The sequence below is a fragment of the Salvia miltiorrhiza genome, chromosome 5 (genome assembly GCF_028751815.1).
Source record: "Salvia miltiorrhiza cultivar Shanhuang (shh) chromosome 5, IMPLAD_Smil_shh, whole genome shotgun sequence".
NCBI lineage: Eukaryota > Viridiplantae > Streptophyta > Magnoliopsida > Lamiales > Lamiaceae > Salvia > Salvia miltiorrhiza.
The window spans coordinates 15,567,053-15,586,757 of NC_080391.1; the positions used below are offsets into that span (position 1 = coordinate 15,567,053).

General features: G+C 40.1%; 1 protein-coding gene across 1 annotated transcript; it reads left to right on the top strand.

The window, feature by feature from the left end:
• The first annotated feature begins 9,872 nt into the window (after window positions 1–9,872).
• LOC130986333 (receptor-like protein 4) lies at window positions 9,873–14,822 on the top strand. Its single transcript, XM_057909724.1, has 9 exons — window positions 9,873–10,217; window positions 10,339–11,418; window positions 11,692–11,839; window positions 12,198–12,269; window positions 12,457–12,525; window positions 12,797–12,865; window positions 13,122–13,199; window positions 14,098–14,306; window positions 14,396–14,822. The coding sequence occupies exons 1-9, from the start codon at window positions 10,154–10,156 to the stop codon at window positions 14,500–14,502; spliced, it is 1,896 nt and encodes a 631-aa protein (XP_057765707.1). The 5' UTR covers window positions 9,873–10,153; the 3' UTR covers window positions 14,503–14,822.
• The last annotated feature ends 4,883 nt before the right edge of the window (window positions 14,823–19,705 follow it).

A 19,705-nucleotide genomic window follows, 5' to 3' on the forward strand; every position in this document is an offset into this window, starting at 1 on the left:
AGCCTCCCTCTTGATGGTCTCCCTGTTAACACGGCCCTTGGTTCTTGGAGGATTTACATACTGCTTTAGGGGATAGGGAATCATGTTGATTTTGGCTTCTTTCTGCGATGCTATCAGTCTTTCAGTCATGTTTTTCTCATACCAGTTATTGAGGAAATATCTCCAAGTTTGTCTTTGAATATCTGTATCATGCTTGAAGTCAGCAAAGACTATCCACTTGGTGTATATTTCCCTCAATCTCTCCCACCACTCATTCATGTCTTCTGGTACCCATGAATCGTTACGATCAAACTTCTGCGCGTGGGATACCAGAAGTCCTTCTTCGATGATGTTCTTCAGAAGTTGCTACTCTTTCAGTTGAAGAGAGGGAGGAGGAGCAACAGCAGTAGCAAGGGCTTCAGTTGGGTCTGAAAGCTTCAGTTCCTTTCTGGCCCGTGGCTCTTTTTCTCTATCTTCAGGGTGTGACCTCTTCTTGTACTCCTTTGATTGGGACGGAGCAACTTATTTACCTTTGTCTGATTTTCCCTTGGGTGCTCCAATTGAACCGATTGAAGCTTCAACACAGGAGGAGCTTGGATTGGACCCCAATACTCTTCTCCCTTTTTGGCATTATCTCCTGGAATAATGCCTAACTTATCCTGGAGATCCTAGAGGTCGTTGAACATCTTCTGGATCACAGTGGGGTTGCTCCAGTCACGAACATCACGAAGTTCGGACCCCAGTTTATCCATACGCACATTGATAGGCTCAAGAGCGTCTGAGATCATTTTCTTGATATCAGCATCCGTCAAAATCTCTTCACGGAGTTTGTCAATTTTGATAATCGCATCCAGATGTAGATTCTTAGCATTGAGCTCAGCAAGCTTGAGTTCAACTTTGAAAACTTCAATATCATTCTTCAGTGACGGAAGGCCAACGACGGCAGGCAAGGCCATATTGGCATGATCAAAGAAAGCATTGGAAAGTTTTTTGAGACGGCTATGTAAGCTCGCAATGTAAATGTTGTGCTCTGCTTGGGCATCATTCAGCAATGATTCCACTTCCTTCAGTTTTCGAACGTATTTAAAGGTGATGTCTCTACACTCTAGTTGATGCTTTAGCTTTTCGATCTCCGTTTGTTGCTTAGCTACCAACAAGAGTAGCATCTCATTCTACTCTTCGATTGTGCCTGGTAGCTCCAAAGAAACATCACCCTGAGCCTTTTGCTTCCATACTCTGATGCGAGCATCAATTTCCTCATCGGCATCATATTCCCTGATGGGTTGCCTCGTGATCTCCTCTATTGGAATTGGCTTCTTAGGTTAAGAGGAGAGTCCAGCTTGAGTAGATGCTGAAGCTGAAGAAGTTGTTGGAGCAGGAGTAGTTGTTGCTTCAGTTGTGTCCTGCGGCTTGACTGGTACATCAGTGGCAGCTTTATCAGTGGCAGGAGCTTGAGAATCAGTCATAGCAACATCTTTCTCAGGTTCAGTTGACTCTTGTGAGTTGGCTGGTTCTTCAATTGCAATTGCAGTTTCATCAGCAGCTTTATTAGAGGATTGAGATTCAGTGACAGATGGAGTTGGAGTAGGGACTTCTTCAGTTGATGCAACGACAGTGATTTCAACTTTGTCTCCCTCAGAAGTTCTAATTTCAGTGGCAGCCTTTTCAGCATCAGTAGCTAGTTGATCAGTAGAGGTTGTGTTCGAGGCTTTGGTTATAGCAATTTCAGGAATGGCCTCAGAAGCTGGAACGGTGGTCTCAGTAGGATTTTCCTCAGAAGTTCTAGTCACAGGGGGACTTGAACTTCATTAGTGGGAATGTCTGGAATGAATCTCGCAGCAGCAATCTTGGCTGTGTTCCATCCACAACCATCGTTTGAGAGTTAAACACTCGATAGGCTTTGCTGGATTCTACAGTTCCAGAATATCCAAGGAAAATTCCTGGATCAGCCTTGCTATCTTTAACTTTTTTTTATCATTGTTGTGAATGAAGCACCTAGAATCGAAAGTATGAAAATAAGAAACAGTTGGCTTCATGTTCTTCCAAAGCTCGTAAGGAGTTTTTCCATGTCTTTGAGTGAGAAATGAGCGGTTTTATGTGTAGCATATGTTGTTGATTGCTTCAGCCCAAAACTTCAGTGGAAGTTTTGATTCAGCTAGCATCGTCATTGCTGCTTCCTTTAATGATCTGTTTCTCCTTTCAGCTACTCATTTTTGCTGAGTAGTTCTTGCTGTAGAGGTCTAGTGACTGATCCATCGTTCTTCGCAGTAGTCTCTAATCACTGAATTGAGGAATTCGGTCCCTCTATCTGGTCTGATGCTGATGATGGCCATTTGCTTTTCAACGCTCAATCTCTTCATCAGCTTCGGCAGTTCCTTCAGTGTCTCACTTTTTCTATATAGAAAAATACCTCAAGTAATATTGTGAGTAATGATCTACAACTACTAAGGTATATTTTCTCCCGTTATAACTTTTGGGAGACACTGGACCAAATAGATCCATGTGAAGCAGTTGGAGTATTCGTTCTGAGGAGTGTCCTGTCTTAGACTTGAATGATGCTCTGGTCTGCTTTCCTCGTTGGCGTGCTTCACATTCTTGCCTTTTATGGAAGACTATAGAAGGTAATCCTTCTACTAGTTGATGCTTGGCAAGTTTGTTAATTGTTTTGAAATTGAGGTGGTTGAGTCTCCGATGCCACAACCAGTTGAGTTATGTGTTGCTCTTGCTGATGAGGCAGGTTTCAGGTGGACTGTCCTCCCATGAGATGACGTAGAGGTTTCCTTGCCTGATTCCTCTCAGCACCACGTTCTTCTTGTTGTTCTTCACAGTGAATTCATCTCTCTTGATCTTCACTGAGAATCCGCTGTTACAAAATTGACTCACAGACAACAAATTATGTTTTAATCCAAAAACAGAGCTAACATTACTGATACTGGTCTTACCCATATTGAGCACACCATAACCTTTTGTTTCTCCCAAAGAGTTGTCTTCGAATGCAGCTTTTGATCTAACTTTTTCAACATATTGAGTTAAATACTCATTGTAGCCCGTCATATGCTTCGAACAACCACTGTCCAGGTACTACGTGTTTCTTGGAGCTTTCACTTCTTCCTTCTTGTTGTTGTGTTTTCTGGATTTACCCAGTAAGGAAGAAGTATTTTAGGTTTGGGTCCTTGAGCGTTAGTTAATGTTCCCAGATCTGCTTCAGCACTCGACATGCCATCGCTCCTTTGTTATTGACTGATCGTCTGACTGAAGTTGAGGCTTCTTCAGTCTACACAGGGGATCTCCTTGGTTGAGTTATTTCCTTCTTCGTAACCTCCTTCTTCTTGTAGTTGTGTCTTGTATAGACTGGAGGTCTCCTTTGATCAGTATTGTATCTCCTTTGAGATATTGAAGCAGTTCTTGACTGATGACGTCTTGACTGAAATTGAGGAGCTTCAAGCTGATTTTGTTTGTACTAAGACTGATAGGGTCCAGACATACAGTGTCTTGGTTGATTTTGAAATCGTCTGGACTGATCGTCGTTTTGTCTCCATGGTTGTTGCTCTCTTATGAACTGAATTGGTTTTAGTCTCTAGTGGTTCTTGTTCTTCCCTCCGGACTGATGAGGAAGATTCTGGTTTTTTACTCCATTGGACTGATGTTGTTTCAGTCCAGAAGTTCCTTCGTCGTTCCTTGACTGAAATTGTCTCTTCAGTCTCACCTGGTAGTAATGTCCGTTGGACACCCCTTTTGGTCTTCTGTAGTTTTGGGGATGAGGAATTCTTGTGCGTTATCATGTTTCTCTTTTGATCTTCTTCTTTGTCATAATCCTTGGATTTGTCCAGCGTGTCGTCGTCGGAGGCTTCAGTTACGTCCTGGATCATTATTCATTTTTCTTTTTCAACTGCGATAACCTTTCCTCCTATGCTTTCCACCAATGACGTTGAAGGGAAGTTGTCCATCAGTGGAGAATCTTTCATGCAGTTCTTGACCCACTGCTCCATTTTAAGGTTGAGTCTCTTGGCTTCGTAGGTGGCCTTCTCACATTCCGCCGTTGATTTCTTCAGTTCAGTTTCAGTCTCATTCAATTGACGGCCTTCTCACATTTATGGTTGAGTCTCTTGCTCTTTTGTGATTGAAAGGTGTCGATCCTTGTCTTAAGCTTGTCGTTTTCCATGATCAGGCCGTCAAGATAATTCTCATCTGGGTAGTAGAGGTTGACCGTCTCCTTCTTGAACTGATCTTTACTAATCTCCTTTTTCCAATTTCTGATTCTGATTCAGGAGACTCTCGAACATAGTCCTTAGGAGTCGATGATCAGTCATGAGCTGATCTTACTAATCTACTTCATCAATTGTTGTGCCTTTGGACTTTGAATTTTCTCCTGTAAACATGAAGGAGTTATCCGTATTAAAAGTTTTAGTATGAGAATTTACCTCAGATCCATTCACTCCATTGTCGTAGCTGTTGCAGGAGTTGTCAGCTACACTTTCTGCATTTTTAGCCATGAGGTTCTGGCTCTCATCGTCTGAGCTTGTGGAGTTCCTGGCTGATGATTCAGTTGAGGGGTTAGAGTCTTCAGCATCTCCAGCCACCATTGCCTTCTTCTTCTCATACTTGCAATCTCATCTGGCGTGAAGGGCTTTGCGCTCTGAGTGAGACAGCTCAGGGCAATCGATTCTGTAATGCCCCTTCTTTCCGCAGCCAAAATATTCCACATCCTTGAGATCGGTAGTGGATGATTTCTTCTCTTCAGTCTTGTCGTTGGAGTGTCTGGGTTTGTACTCCTTCTCCTTGCCTTTGTAGTTCCTTTTGTGGAACTTTTTATACTTCCAAAACTTTGATTCCATCTTGTTGAATCTTTCAGTCAGCAATGCGTATTGATTGAAAAATTCTTTTGGCTTCAGTTCAGTCGACTCCTTCAACTGCTTTTTGGGTTCCTTCGATGAAGCTTTCAGTGCAGCTCTTTTTAATCCTGATGGAACATCTTCATCCGATGCTCAAGCTTTTTTCGTCTCTTTGTTCCTTCTGATGTCGAATTCGTTGGCTTTGAGATCTGAGAACAGTTTATCAGTCGCTAGTGTGTTGAATCTAGTCTTACATTGATGAGCGACTGAGTATGTCTGCCACTCACCCAGAGGAAGTGCGTAGAGGATCTTTAGATTGATTTCCCGTTGAGTGTATTTATTCTTTGAGATGGACTGGACCTCGTTCGGTAATTGATTGAACCTGTATTCCATCTGCTCGACTGATTAGTTTTTTAGCATCAGGAATGAATTAAACTTTTGACAAGCTATGAATAGCTTGTTCTCCTTAATCTCCTCTGATCCGATGCACAATCTTTGGAGAATATCCCACATCTACTTGGCAGTGTTGCAGTCCATGATCTTGGTGACGTACTTGTCGGGAACAGTACCGGAGATGATATTCTTAGCAAGATCATCCAGTTCATCTTACTTTCTTTCTTCAGTGGTGAAGTCGGCCTTGTCTTTGATCTGTACTTCATCGTAAGGATCCTTTGTGGTGTCAAGGGGAGTCCTCTTGACTGTTTCTTTAATGATGATTGGGCCGTTAGTGATGACTTCCCACATTCTGCAGTGTTGCGATGTGAGGTAGCTCTTGATTCAGAACTTTCATATGTCGTAGTTTTCTATGCTGAACGTCGGCAGTGACGAAGATCTGCTGAAGTTAGTTTCCATGGCAGAGGAAGAAGAAACGACAGATATAAATCGCACTTAGCACGTAGGAATTGCAACGTTTAAAAATCCTCTTTAGAAAAGGATCTAGTTCAGTAGAACCGGGTCAAAGCAGACTGTTCTTTCGAACAACCTGCTCTGAAACCAATTGTTGGGTCCCGGAGGGTCACTGAACTAGTGTATGGGGGGGAAATACACCAGTGAGCTATTTTTTTAAAATTCTTTTGTAAAACTGAAGTGAGTATCAGCTGATACTGAAAGAGTGTACACTGAAGTCAACAGTCAAAGATATTTCAGTATAGGAAAGGGTTTAGACTGATACTGAAAATGTTTCAGTATTTTGATTTCAGTTAGGCACAAGGCTTTTACTAGATAATCTACGTAAGGTTTCAGTCTAGAATTTGAAATCAGATAAGTGTTATAAATCTTACTGACTATCCAAGGATTTGTCAGTTAGACTGATAACACCAGCAATGGAAATTAAACTTTAAGAAATAACCTTTGATTAACACTTTATCAGTTTTAAGTTTCACTTTTCAGTTAACGAGTTTCAGTTAAATAAGGAGTTTGAACACAAGTAAGGAAATAACTGAAAGCTATAAACAACATAACAACTTTTACGTGGTTCGAAAAATAAGTTCCTACGCCCACGGCTACCTGATCAAACTGACAAATACTCTGGGCTTGTGCTTACGGGTGCACAACAAACCTTAAACTGAAACATCATGGTTTAAGTGTTAATACATTGGATTGGACTTCTCGTCTCCTTCTGAGCTCGCAGTTGCAAAGACAACAGACGTCTTGCTTGCGGGGCCTAAGAACTCTTGAGTTCAGACAACTGTCTAGAACTCTCTCTCTTTCAAACTCACTTTTTACTCTTTTAGGAAATGGTTCGAGTACCAACTAGATTACAGAGAACAGAGTCTTATTAATCGGGACTTAGGTTTTGGGAACTTCATGAAATATCTTAATCCTTATTTTGATGATACCAAAATCAATAGGTTTCTTTTGTAATAGACTAGAACTACTTGAACTCAAGTGTTAGAGTTCTTTTTTTAGTTTAGCTTGCTGTTCTGAAGACTAAAAAATGAAGGACTGAAGACTGAAGTTGTCGACTGAAGCATCAGTCGAAGAATCAGCTTTGAACTGATTACTTAATGCGTGCCACGTGGAATCAGCGGACTGATACTAAAGTCAAGTATCAGTTAAACATTCTTCCTCGGACTGAACCTCCAACGTTCAAAGGAAGCTACACACTCCAGAAGTACAACCGCATTAAATGCAGAGATCTCAGGATCGTCCTTACTCTGCAGAGGTCACTCCTCTTTGGTGATTACTTTTTCAGAGATGTCGCATCTCCTGCTCTTCAACATAGCCGTTCTCACTAAACAAGGAACCTCGAAGATTGAAGCCTCAGCCCAAGTTCAAATTACTCTCTAACGGAAGAAATCTTGAAGACCTCCTCCGCCAACGGATCTATTCAAGAATTCTCCTATAAATAGCGCTCGAGGATCACTTAAATCTTCACCGATTCAACGATATAAGCTGAAACTCTGCCAAAATTGTTTCTCAGCTAAAGCCCAGACTCTCCAAAGTTTGAATCAAAGAAGAGAATCCCTAAAGCCAAAAATCAGTCACTGCTGATTACATAAATTCTCTTAGACCTTAGGCAAACCTCGTTTATCCAAAGCCTAGGTCAAACTAACTGCAAAGAACTTGTTCTTTGAAGTTTAGTTGGCAAGTTTTCAAACCTCCCTTCGACCGATTGAATCGAGTGTTTGAGTTGTAAAGGAGTTCAGGAAGGTACTCTGTCTCCGTGAGATCCTAGTGCCCAGTGCGTGCTAGGAGTGAGAAATCCAACAAGGTATGTTGGTACTGAAGATTGGATCTTCAGTTGTTTCGGTTGTGTGTACCCGCAAGCACACGTTCAGGTTTGCTGTGCACCCGTAAGCACGAGCATCAGTTTGCAGTGCACACTTGCAGAGTGAAGTTGTTGGTCTGATCAACCGACCGTGGATGTTGGAAGTGTTTTCCGAACCATATAAAAATCTCAGTGTTATTTACAACTTTCAGTATTTACTTTCTTACTTGTGCTCTTCCTTTCATAAACTGAAAACTGACTAATTGCAAAGAGAGACTTAAGACTAACAACGTGCTCAACTCACAGGCTATTTCGAAATAAAAGTTTTCCGCTGCGTGTGTTATCAGTCTGACTGATTTATCCTTTGATAGTCAGTAAGATTAATAACATCTATGTTTATCAAACTCGACTGAAGCCTTACGTGCATCAGTTAAGTTCTTGTGACTTAACTGATAACTCCTTACTGAAGAGCTTTCAGTATCAGTCGTCAACCCTGTTTTGGTCAAAACTCTTTTCAGTAAACAGGTGTCTGAGTTTGTGTTTGAAGTTTCGTTTTGATCTCTGTGTTAAGATCGAAAAATAGCCTATAGGTGTATTCCCCCCATACACCTATTTGAGACCCTCCGGACCTAACATTAGGCTAAGGGTTTACAATGAGATTGCTTAAGATTGTAAGAGAATTTAAGTAATCAGTAAACTGATTTGGCTTTAGATATTCTCTTATTCGATTCAAACTTTTGAATGCAGTGAATAGGCTGAGTCGCAAATTTGGCAGAGCTTCAGCTTAAGTGTTTGAATTAGTGAAGATTGAAAGTGATCATCGAGCTCTATTTATAGGCGAAGTCTTGAATAGATCCGTTGGTGAGATGGTCTTCAAGAATTAGGCCGTTGTGAGATAGATTTGAATCTTCGGCTAAGGCTTCAATCTTCAAGGCTCCTGATTGGTTAAGGAATGGGCGTTTCTAGCAGTATGAGCGTGGTGCTTCTGAAAAGTCAGCAAGAAATAGGAAAGCTCTGCACAGGCGAGGACGATCTTCATATCTTCACATTTAATGCAGTTGTACTTGGCGTGAATACGTGGCTTTTTTTAAACTTAAGTCTTCAGTCCGAGGAAGAATGTTTACTGATACTTGACTTATGTATCAGTCCGCTTATTTCCATGTGGCCAACATTAGATATTCAGTCATAACTGAATCTTCAGTGAAAGCTCGTCCTTCAAAATACTTTAGTATTTTGTCTTAGCCTTTTCAGTTCCAAATTTTAGTTAAGTGTCTTCAGTTCTTCGATCTTCAGTCCAGCAATCTCCAGTATTCAACCTTCAATCTAGCTAGTAAACTGAACTCTAACACTTGAGTTCAAAAAGTTCTTGTTTAGAAAAAAAAATCTAAGGGTTTTGGTATCATCAAAACTAGGACAAAGATATTTCATTAATTTCCTAACAACTTTACACATAATTTTTACAATTTTATCCTTGCAATTTATTGTATTTGTCCGTAATTTATTAAAATAAATGTCAAAAATATGTATGCATATTTATGAGGTAGGGCATAAAGTTAGAATATAACTTTTTGGTTAACTAAAAGATGAATAATGGGGACGGACCCCTACCACCCAAGACCACTGTCCTTGGATTTTCATCTTTTCCCACAAAACTTGCTTTTTTTTTTCTCTAAAACAAAATTTTGTAAATTTTCTTGTGTCCATATACTTTTAGTTGGATTTTCCCTCTGGCGTACTTCCTCTGTTCCAACGAAAATGCTATATTTTTAAATATGAAAAAAATAAGAAATTTTAATTGTAAAATTACAATTAATTAATCACTTCTTTATTATCTTATTTCTACTACTTTTTGACTTTATTACATTCTCTTACTTTATCACTTTTATACCATACACTTAAAACATTAATTTACAATTCCTTAAATCTCGTGCCGAAAAGAAATGTATATTATTTTGGCTGGGACGGAGGGAGTATTATCTTTTTTGAGATATACAAAATATATGTATATTATATTTGAATTAATTAAATTATAATTATATAATTATAAATTAAATTAAATATTTAAATAAATATAATTTAACATTCAAATAAATAAAATTTAACTAATGATATTTTAAAAGAGACTTTGTCAAAATAATATGTATAATAGATTCGAAATACCATCGTCGATTCTACTCTGTTTGACTGTCGAATTTAAATCCATTTTACAACTACTCCACTATTCATTCAGCAATCTGCTCAAATAAAAAAAATATTCATTGAGCAATAACATACGACTTCATATATTAAAATAATAAAGATCCAAAATGGCCCAAATCTCCATTATCTCAAAGCCATTAATCTCTGCACACATCCCACAACCTACAATCAAAACCCATCTCAGTCTCCATTTTCTGAATGATCTATCAATTATAAAATCAAGAATTTCTGAATAAATTGCTAAAATAAATATCGGAAAATATATTCAAAGGCTTTTCAAATCCTGTCCGCGTCACTACTACGTTTACTTCCCTTTCACCTGTTCCTCCCACTAATTGCGCCTCTCGTCTCTCTCTCTCTCTCTCTCACTAGACACACAGTTACCTCCTTATGTCCAAACGACAAACATTATCAGACAGCACCATCACTTACCATGTCCGCCCTCTCCCTCGTCATCCTCTTCTCTCTCCTCCCCTCCCTCTCCTCCTACCCCTTCAGTAAGTTCTCTATACATTAACTAACTAACTATTACTGTAATTCTCCAATTGCCACTCACATTAGCTTTAACTAAATAAACTAACTCAATTCTTGTTTTTTCCCCTTCTCTCTCTCCCCCAGACTACAGCGTCCACATTGACTGCGGCGGACTCGTCAATTCCAGCGACGCCTTCCACACCGCCTGGCTCTCCGACCGATTCTACTCCGGCGGTGCCACCTCCGTCGTCTCCGAACCGCTCCGCTTCCTTCACCAGCAGGAGAAGACGCTCCGCTACTTCCCCATCTCCTCCGGCAAGAAGAACTGCTACTCCATCCCCACCGCCGCCGCCGAGGGCCGCTACTTCTTCCGCACCTTCACCGTCTACGACAACTTCGACGGCAAGGCGCACTCCCCCTCCTTCGACGTCTCCGTCGAGGGCACTCTCGTCTTTTCCTGGAGATCCCCATGGCCCGAATCCGTCTCCCGCTCCGGCGCCTACTCCGATCTCTTCTTCTACCACAACGACTCCGCCATCGACGTTTGCTTCTACAGCATTGCCACCGATCCGCCGGTAATCGGCTCCTTGGAGCTCACCCAAATTGACCCGCAAGCTTACACCTTTGAGTATGCCAACAACTCCACCAATTATATTCTCGTCAATTACGGTAGATTTTCGTCCGGCTCGGATCAATGGGGCCCCGGATTCAGCAACGACACCGATTTCTTCAGCCGATCGTGGCAGTCCGGTGCGGATTTCCGGCCATCATCCGTCTCCACTGCAAACGGGGCGGAAATCAAAGCGATTTCCGCGATTAAACCAATCGCGAATGTCGAATTGAGCCCTAATTACTTCCCCGAGAAGCTTTACCAGACCGCGATAATGGCGCAGGGAAATGGGGGCGGGATTTTGGAGTACGAATTGCAGGTGGATGCGAAGCTTGATTATTTGCTGTGGTTCCATTTCGCTGAGATTGATGTGAGCGTGAGCAAGGCGGGGCAGAGGGTGTTTGATGTGATTGTGAACGAGGAGAATGTGAGCAGAGTTGATGTGTTCGACAAAGTCGGTGGCTTTGCTGCTTATGATTTCAGCTATGTTGTCAAGAATTTGAGTAACACTCTTTTGACTGTGAGGTTGGAATCGGTTGTGGGCGCGCCCATCATTTGCGGTCTTGAGAATTATGCCATCGTGCCCGTTGATCTCAAGACTCTTCCTGATCAGGGTAAGTTTCGATTTTTGATTGTTTTCTTGGATTTTGTAGGGAAAGAATGGATATTTTTGAATCTTGCTTAGTTGTGAAGGAAATGCAGGATTGTTCTTCGATTTTCGCCCTCCTTAGAAGGAAGGAAGGGTTGTTTTCAGTTGACATTAGTTTTAGTGAAGGATTATTTATTTATTTTATCTGTTCCTTTTGAGTTAGTGTGTGAGAAACTTCAGTTGGTAAGTGAGGCACACAATAGGTTGAAAAGGATAATCTGAGCCAACATTTGTGCAGTTACTGCTATGAAAGCACTGAAGGAATCACTGCGGGTGCCTGATAGAATGGGTTGGAATGGAGATCCATGTGCCCCGACTACTTGGGATGCTTGGGAGGGTGTTACATGTCATCCATTGAAAGACCAGGCCCTTGTCATCTCGCAAATGTGAGTGTCAAACGTTGACACTTGTAATTGAATGCTTGTTCTACCTAATAACACTCTCTAAGCTTGTAATCTTTAAATCTTGGCATCTCTGTTTTGACACTTAACATGATACTGCTTTTTTAGTATCAGTTTTACTGAATTCATGGTCCTATTATTTCCTTGCCAAATACTAGTTTATTTTTTAGTTTTATTCTCACTTGCTTGATCAATTGTGTTTCACAACCTCGCCAGATAGAAATTCTGAATGTCATTCTTAAGCTTCCGTTTCTGTATGTTGTATATCTCGGTTGAAAAACTATAGTGTTTTTTTTCCTATGTTTCACAATTTGATGGACCATTTCATGTATCTTGTGTTCAGAGATCTTGGAAGCCAAGGCTTGAAAGGTTATATAAGTGACAAAATTAGTCTATTGGCGAATTTGGTAAGCCTGTAAGTATCTCATAGTTTTCTATTTATCTTTTTATGCTCTTCTCTTTTTAAAACTATATGATAAGCATGCTAAATGACAGTTCTCAGATGCCTAATAACGTAGATTCTCTTTTAAACAAAGTTTTCATTTACTTAATATTTTTCTTCTGGATTGCATTTGTAATGTTTTTAAAAAAATTATGCGCAGGAACTTGAGTTCAAATTCCTTGGTAGGGGAGTTACCCTCAGGGTTGGGTCAAAAGTCTCTGGTGAAGCTGTAAGATCACATTTTTCATACTGTTTCTGCTCTGTTTGATATGATATGGTGTGGAATAATTAATTACTAGAATGTCACTTGGGCATAAAACAAACTTTTCTACTCATACGCCTTGAGATATTTTTCATTTTGGACTTCACTGTGTTATTTTAACTCAAAAAATTTATATTTCATCTACGCATGTATCTTGAAACTGGTTAGACTGATGCTGCATATTGTTTCGTGTTGTCAGGCGCAGTTTTTTCTTATAATTATGCTGCTCTTGATGCAGTGATTTATCGGATAACAAATTTACTGGATTCATACCAGATAGTCTAACTTCTTCCAGCCTGCAGCTCGTGTAAGTTATGAGCTTATCATCGTTGTTTGAGATTGATTCTAGAACCTTCCAGCCTAGCATAAAAAGTGGGAAATGGATGTACCACGAGCTACCTGTCTTAGCCTTCCAAACACAGACTTTCCCTCATTTCCCTTTAATAACACTCTTTTCTATTCAAAAATATAAAATTGAGAATCTGCATTCTCCAATTTGAAGAACAATCACATTCGTGCACTTTTTGGTGTTTAGTCTTAGTAAATTGTTTGCTATACTTCAGGTTACTGAACGATAACTTATTGGAAGGGCGAGTTCCTGAAGAACTTTACTCGATTGGGGTTCATGGTGGCACTATAGAGTATGTTGTCATTTTCTAATCTTTTACATACTTTTCAATTATTTCATACTGTGGTTATTTTCTTGTGATGCTCTTGGATATTGTATTGTGACATTTTCTATTAGAAAGAAGTGAGTTAGAGTTGATTTATTTTCCATCATGATCTCTTGACTTCAGGTTGCACCACATAAACAATAAGAAATAAAGTTAAATCAAATTAAATAACAATAATAATACCACCAGGGGCTGCGTACTTTGAGTGATAGGATAGATTGATCAAACGTACTCCCTCCGTCCCACAAGATTGTGCACTTTTTTTCCATTTTGATACGTCCCTCAAGAATGTGCATTTTCTTTTTTTGGACACTACCCCACCATATAATACTACAATAAAGTGAGTCTCTTTCTTCACTCACAACACACTCACTGAATATTTATTAAAATTTGTGCCGTCAGAAGTGATGCACACTCTTAAGGCAGGGAGGGAGTAGGATTCAGTATTTGAAGGATAAGATGATGGTCAAACATATGCAAAATTAATCAATTCATCGAAGTAAATGGTAGACTAGCTTGGATTATTTTTATCTATCAATCCTCCCACTCAATGATTTGTATTTATACTTCATGCTCATCCTGTGTAATGTAATGTATAGGGTATAATATGAAGTTGAGACAACCTTTATCCTGTTCGCTTGTATTAACCGAATACCTACCCCTAAGTTTGTCCTGTATCCACTAATGGTAATTTTCAAATTCGAGCAATTCATAATTCGAAAGCTTCACTCAAGCATATACAGTGAACTTGTATGCAGTCCTAGAAATCTGGTATATAGGAGTAGGATTAGTTATGCAGTTAAACTTGTACTAGTCTTACCATGCCACACACACTATCTGTAACGAACTACATTTCGTTTTGCAGTCTCTCTGCTAACAAAGGATTGTGTGGTGTGCCCTCGCTGCCCGAATGTCCTCTGTTCTGGGGAAAACACGGCCTCTCCACCGGGGGGAAAGTTGCAATAGGCGTCTCGTGTCTGGTAGTAGTTTCTGCTCTGCTATTCGGGATATACTACTGCGTTGTCATAAGGAGACGCAATGACTATGACTTTGGTTTGCCTCACGAACTCATGTGTAAGTTCATCTCCTAACATACATACATACATACATACATAATTGTGTTTAAACATAAGCTGTTGATGCAACTACAATGTCTGCTGCAGCTCTTGCTGCAAAGAGAAATCGATACCACCGACAAAAATCTTTGATGGCTCTGGAAATGGAGAGCCAGCATGCTAAAGGGTTCATACCAACTTACAATGTGAGTTGATGGATGCGGAGGTGTTGTATACAGAGATACAGATTTTTATAGGTATATGGATGGAATTCGAGCAGTGGTGGCCGGAAAAAATGGTGCTGCTGTGCTGCTTACTGGCTGAGGAAGATCTGATGCAGGAAGGCAGATTGTGTTAGAGATTTGAGTGTTGGGAAAACCACATTGTTTTGTTAATATTTGTGGCAAATTATTTGGATCAACATAGCAGAGGTGATATGCCAGTTTTTGCTCTTTAGTCAGTCAGCATACCATGTAAAATTATATTTATTCAGTGCGAAAGCAACAATCTATAGCAATACCATGTGTTTATTATATATCGGTGTTCAGAGTTTCTCTATTGTATCCCTATTTTATACTATTTCATTTAAAAGCAACAATGTAATATGAAATTATACTTACACATTTATTTATCTATACCTATTAATCCTTATTTATTTTAATTTTTAAGAATAATTCAGTAATTTAATATATATATATGAGACACCACCCTAATTTAGCCAAAACCATATAGTAAAAATCGTTTAGTAGTGTAATAGGAGTAATATTTTTTACCAAAATACCCTTGTAGTGTAATAGTGTGAATACACTGGCATACACTTTTTTCGATTTACACGATTCTGCAAAATCGTTTAGTAGCTGCAAAAAGTGTATAACAATGTATTTTACTTTGTTACACACTTTCTCTGGAGCGGCGGCGACGCAAGTTGGGGAAGAGAGAAAGTGGCATCACCACAGCGCTCAAGTTGGGGGGAGCGTGCGCAGGCTAGGATGGAGGGGGGGGAGGGGGGGTGATGCGGTGGCCCATTCAGAGGGGTGGCGGCGGAAGATGCCGATGACAGTGGGATTCGGGTTTGTAGATTTGGTTCTTTTTTAGTTTAATTATTTTAATAATCATTTACAATACTATATTAATACATTTGCAACAAAAAAGATTAGTATTTTCAACTTTTTTATTTTCATGAATATTATTTTCTTTTACTAAATGACAATTTATATAGCTTGGCTTAATTATGAACTCTATATATATACACACACATTATTTAATCAAAACATTTTAGTGTAATCTGGCATGTACCATCCCGCTACCATATATACGTATCTGATGGAAGAAACTTGAAAAGTTGGACTAATTACTCGACGGATTGAATAAACTCTATAGACAGTGAATAAACTCTATAGACAGTTGCACATTCAATAAAAAATTCGACTGCAAATTAATTTGAAAAAAAAAAAAAATCACTGTTAAATGACAAAATAATATAACCAAAAAAAAAAACAAATTCCATCACACGTAGAATTTGATTCAGTATTCCTTGATAATGAGATCTCACTTGAACTTGATGACTAGATCAAGAAATTTCAAACATCTTAATTTCATTAGGGCAAATAGTGTAACATAAGCGCGTGGTCCCATATCTTTATTAATTATTGCACGGTCCATTTTTCTGCTTCAGTAATCTTTATCTCAATGCCAAGAACCATATCTACATTGATGCAGCGTGTCGAATAAACGAATCCGGGCCCCTCAATTACGACAAACACTATAAATTTCACATAAAATTCCAATATATCTACCTAATTACCTACATTAAGTAATTATTGTTTTTCTTCATGTATGATGCCGCCATATTAACCTTTTTTCCCCTAAAATGTGTAGCTTACTGGAAGAAAATGTGTGTTTATATATGTTATCCATCTTCGCATTTCTGACAAAGTTATATGTAGTCATCTAATTTATAATTTTATGTGGCTCTTTTTTTTGGTAACTTATCGTTGTTGTCATCCCATTGGATGAATGAAGATGTAAAACAGCTGCGCTGATGAGATTTAATGATTATTAAATTTTATATGACAAAAAAACCCAAGTCAGAACCTAATTTAGGTAAAAATTAGGTTTACGTGGAAATAAACAAAAAAGGAAAAGAAAAGACAACTATTATATACATGCTTTGCGACGAAAGAGATATTTAATTTTAGAATAGTACTATCATCTCAGCTTTGATAAGAAACTTCACTAACCTCTATTTTTCAATATTTATAATATTCCACTAAAAGTTATTATCAACAAAAACAAATTAAATATAGGGTTAGGTATCATATAAGCCCCTATCATACTGGCCCTTATCACGTTTAGCTCCCTATAGTCGAAGTTGGGCCAACTAAACCCCTGAAGTCCTTAATTTCGAACAATCAGACCCTCTACCCTAACGGCGACTTAACACCGTTAATTATTTTACTTATTTTTTATTATTTTAATTTTAACACGTTAATTTTCGCTGGAAACACTGTTTTGGGGAAGCCCTTCACCACCACCACCACCACCCACGGCGGCGGAACAATGGCGCCACCTTCCACAGCCTCAGCCCCTCTGTTTCCTTTCCCTCTTCCTCTCTCCCGCACTACGTCGTCTCCCTCCTCCTCTGCTCCTCCCCCACCTCCACCTCTTTCATCGACGCCGCAACCCGCTGCCACATCCCTCTCTCTCCCCTTCCCCATCTCGTCCAATCCCTAGCCTCCAGCCTCCTCCGCAAATTCACATTCCCCTTCTCTACCTCTCCCTGCTCTTCCTCGGAGCTATCATCTCCCCTTCCAATCTCCTCTCTTCCGACTCCGACATCTCCCACCAGATCCACCTCACTAGACCGACGATCGCCTTCGTCACATCCGCAATCGTCGCCAGGCTGTTGCCGCTGCCCCAGGGGACTGTGGTGCTCAACTCTCCTGAGTTTGAATCCCTCCTTCTCCCATGCGGCGCCGAATTCGATCCGCCGGAGGTGTTCTAGGACGACACACGATTATCTATTCCTCAGGCACTACAGGGAGGGTGAAGGGGGTGTTTCCGACGAAAATTAACAGTGTTGGAATTTTTTTAAAAAAAAGTTAACGATGTTAAGTCGTCGTTAGGGCAGAGGGACTGATTGTCCAAAATTAAGGACTTCAGGGGTTTAGTTGGCCCAACTTTGACTATAGGGAGCTAAACGTGATAAGGGCCAGTATGATAGGGGCTTATTTGATACTTAACCCTTAAATATATAATACACAGATTACGAGGGATTAACAATATATCATTAATCTAAAATATATAGAAAAATTTAATCTCATGGGCCTTTGGAATGACCAAGTTCGTGATAGAACAATTATGATTTGAATTCCATCTGCACGTTTTAAATAGAGCTTATTACATGTAAATTCAAAATGTTTTCACGAATTTTGAAATGAAAAAAGTAGCAGTTCATACCAATGACACCCCTATGACATATGACACTCTATACTCAAGATCCGATCAATCAAGTTCCAAAGTCCCAATTTTAGTGCAATTACACCCCTTCGTCTGACAACGACATGACGCCGTTAGACGGAGCGACTTAATTGCACCCCTCCTGAATTGACATGATTTGAAGAAGCTCAACGCACCCCCTTCTGAGTTGACATGATTTGAAGAAGCTCAATGCAGTTGGGACTACGGCGACTTCCACCGCTACCTCTCGTACGTAATCTACCCCCATTTTCCTCATCATTTACAATCCATTTTCTAAAAAAAAAATCATCATGAAATTTTCGAATTGACAGCTATCTCCAACTTCTTGATGACATTCTCCATAATATTGGCAATCACGAGCATAACCACACAGTACAATCAAGGGCTGAGCTACGGTGGACTGGTGGCAATGGTTTACAGGTGCCCGATTATGGGCGTGAAGTTTTCATGATGCACGTCTTAGGCTACTCCGTCAAATTCAACCCATTCTACGAGAACCAGGTCACAATCGCCACTACCCAGAATTTCAGCATACTAGGCAGCGTCTGGGTCCTCATGCTCCAGCACGGACCGGCTATCAAGAGTCAGTTTTCGCTTGCCCAGGTCTCGCAATATCTCTTGGTCCTCGACGCAAAGAGAGTGGATGTTTCAATAAATAAAAAATTACAAACGACGTCATCAGGCCCCCATGTTCCAATTTGGGTGCAATTAAGCCCCTCTATCTAACAACGTCAGGTCGCCGTTAGACAGAGGCGTGTAATTGCCCTATGGTGTATGACACCATATACTCAAGATTCAATCGAGATCCATAACCTTTCGTTTGAAATAGGCACTAAATTGCTACTTTTCCCTTTTGAAATTGCTTTTTTTCCCCTCAGGATCCATAACCTTTCGTTTTCTTCTAATTTATATTTGATCATTAGTTTTCTCTGATATGACCGTTCAAAATGACACTGTGGCGATCGTAAATAATACTGTGGCCACCAGAAATGATACTTGGACTGAAAAATTAACACTTGAACTAAAAATAACACTTGAAAAATAATAAACAAATAAATCATCCCTCTCCCCCAAACCTGTTGTTCCCTTCCCCATCCCCCAACTCGTCGCCGTTGTCCCCCTTGCCTGCGGCCTGAACGACTTCGCCGCAGATCAGCATTAAAACAACCTGATTCTTCGCGGCCGCCACAACCCTGGAGAAATCGTCAAGGCCGCCATCAACATACCAAGGGGGCGTTGCGGCATAGGAACCTCCACCTACGGCGGTGATCCGAGCCATGGCAGCGGCGACAAGAGTCATGGAGTTGATCGGAGTCAGAAGAAGGGTGTTCCAATTATCGCACTGCTCCCCGACGTTCCTGTGCATCTTGACTTGATCTGCCACTGCTTCCATGATAGCATAAAGCTTTGCCACCACCATCAGATCTGGCTCATTAGGGTGGGTTTCCATTTTTTACGAGGGTGTTGTTTTTGAGGGGCTTTTTCATTTGTTCTGCGAATCTTCCAATTTGGAGCCCTGAAATCTAGATTCTAGCGACCCCCCTTGGGATATTGATGGCGGCCTTGGAAATTTCTCTTTGGTTCAGGCTGCTGGGAAGGGGGCAGCGACGACGGGTGGGAGAGGGGAAATTATTAGGGTTTGGGGGAGGGGAAAGGGAACGACAAGTTTGGGGGGGGAGGAGGGGAGTTTCAAGTGTCATTTTTAGTGTAAGTGTCAATTTTTTAGTCAAAGTGTCATTTCTGTCGACCACAATATCATTTCTGACGACCATGCCAGAGAAAATCGATGATTGTAATTTGTACACAAATTAGAAGAAAACAAAAAATTATGGATCTCAAAGAAAAAAAAAGTGCAATTTTAAAATTTATGAATACATTTTGAATTTACAGACAATTAGCCATTTTAAATAACTTTAACACAGATATATACGTGAGTAC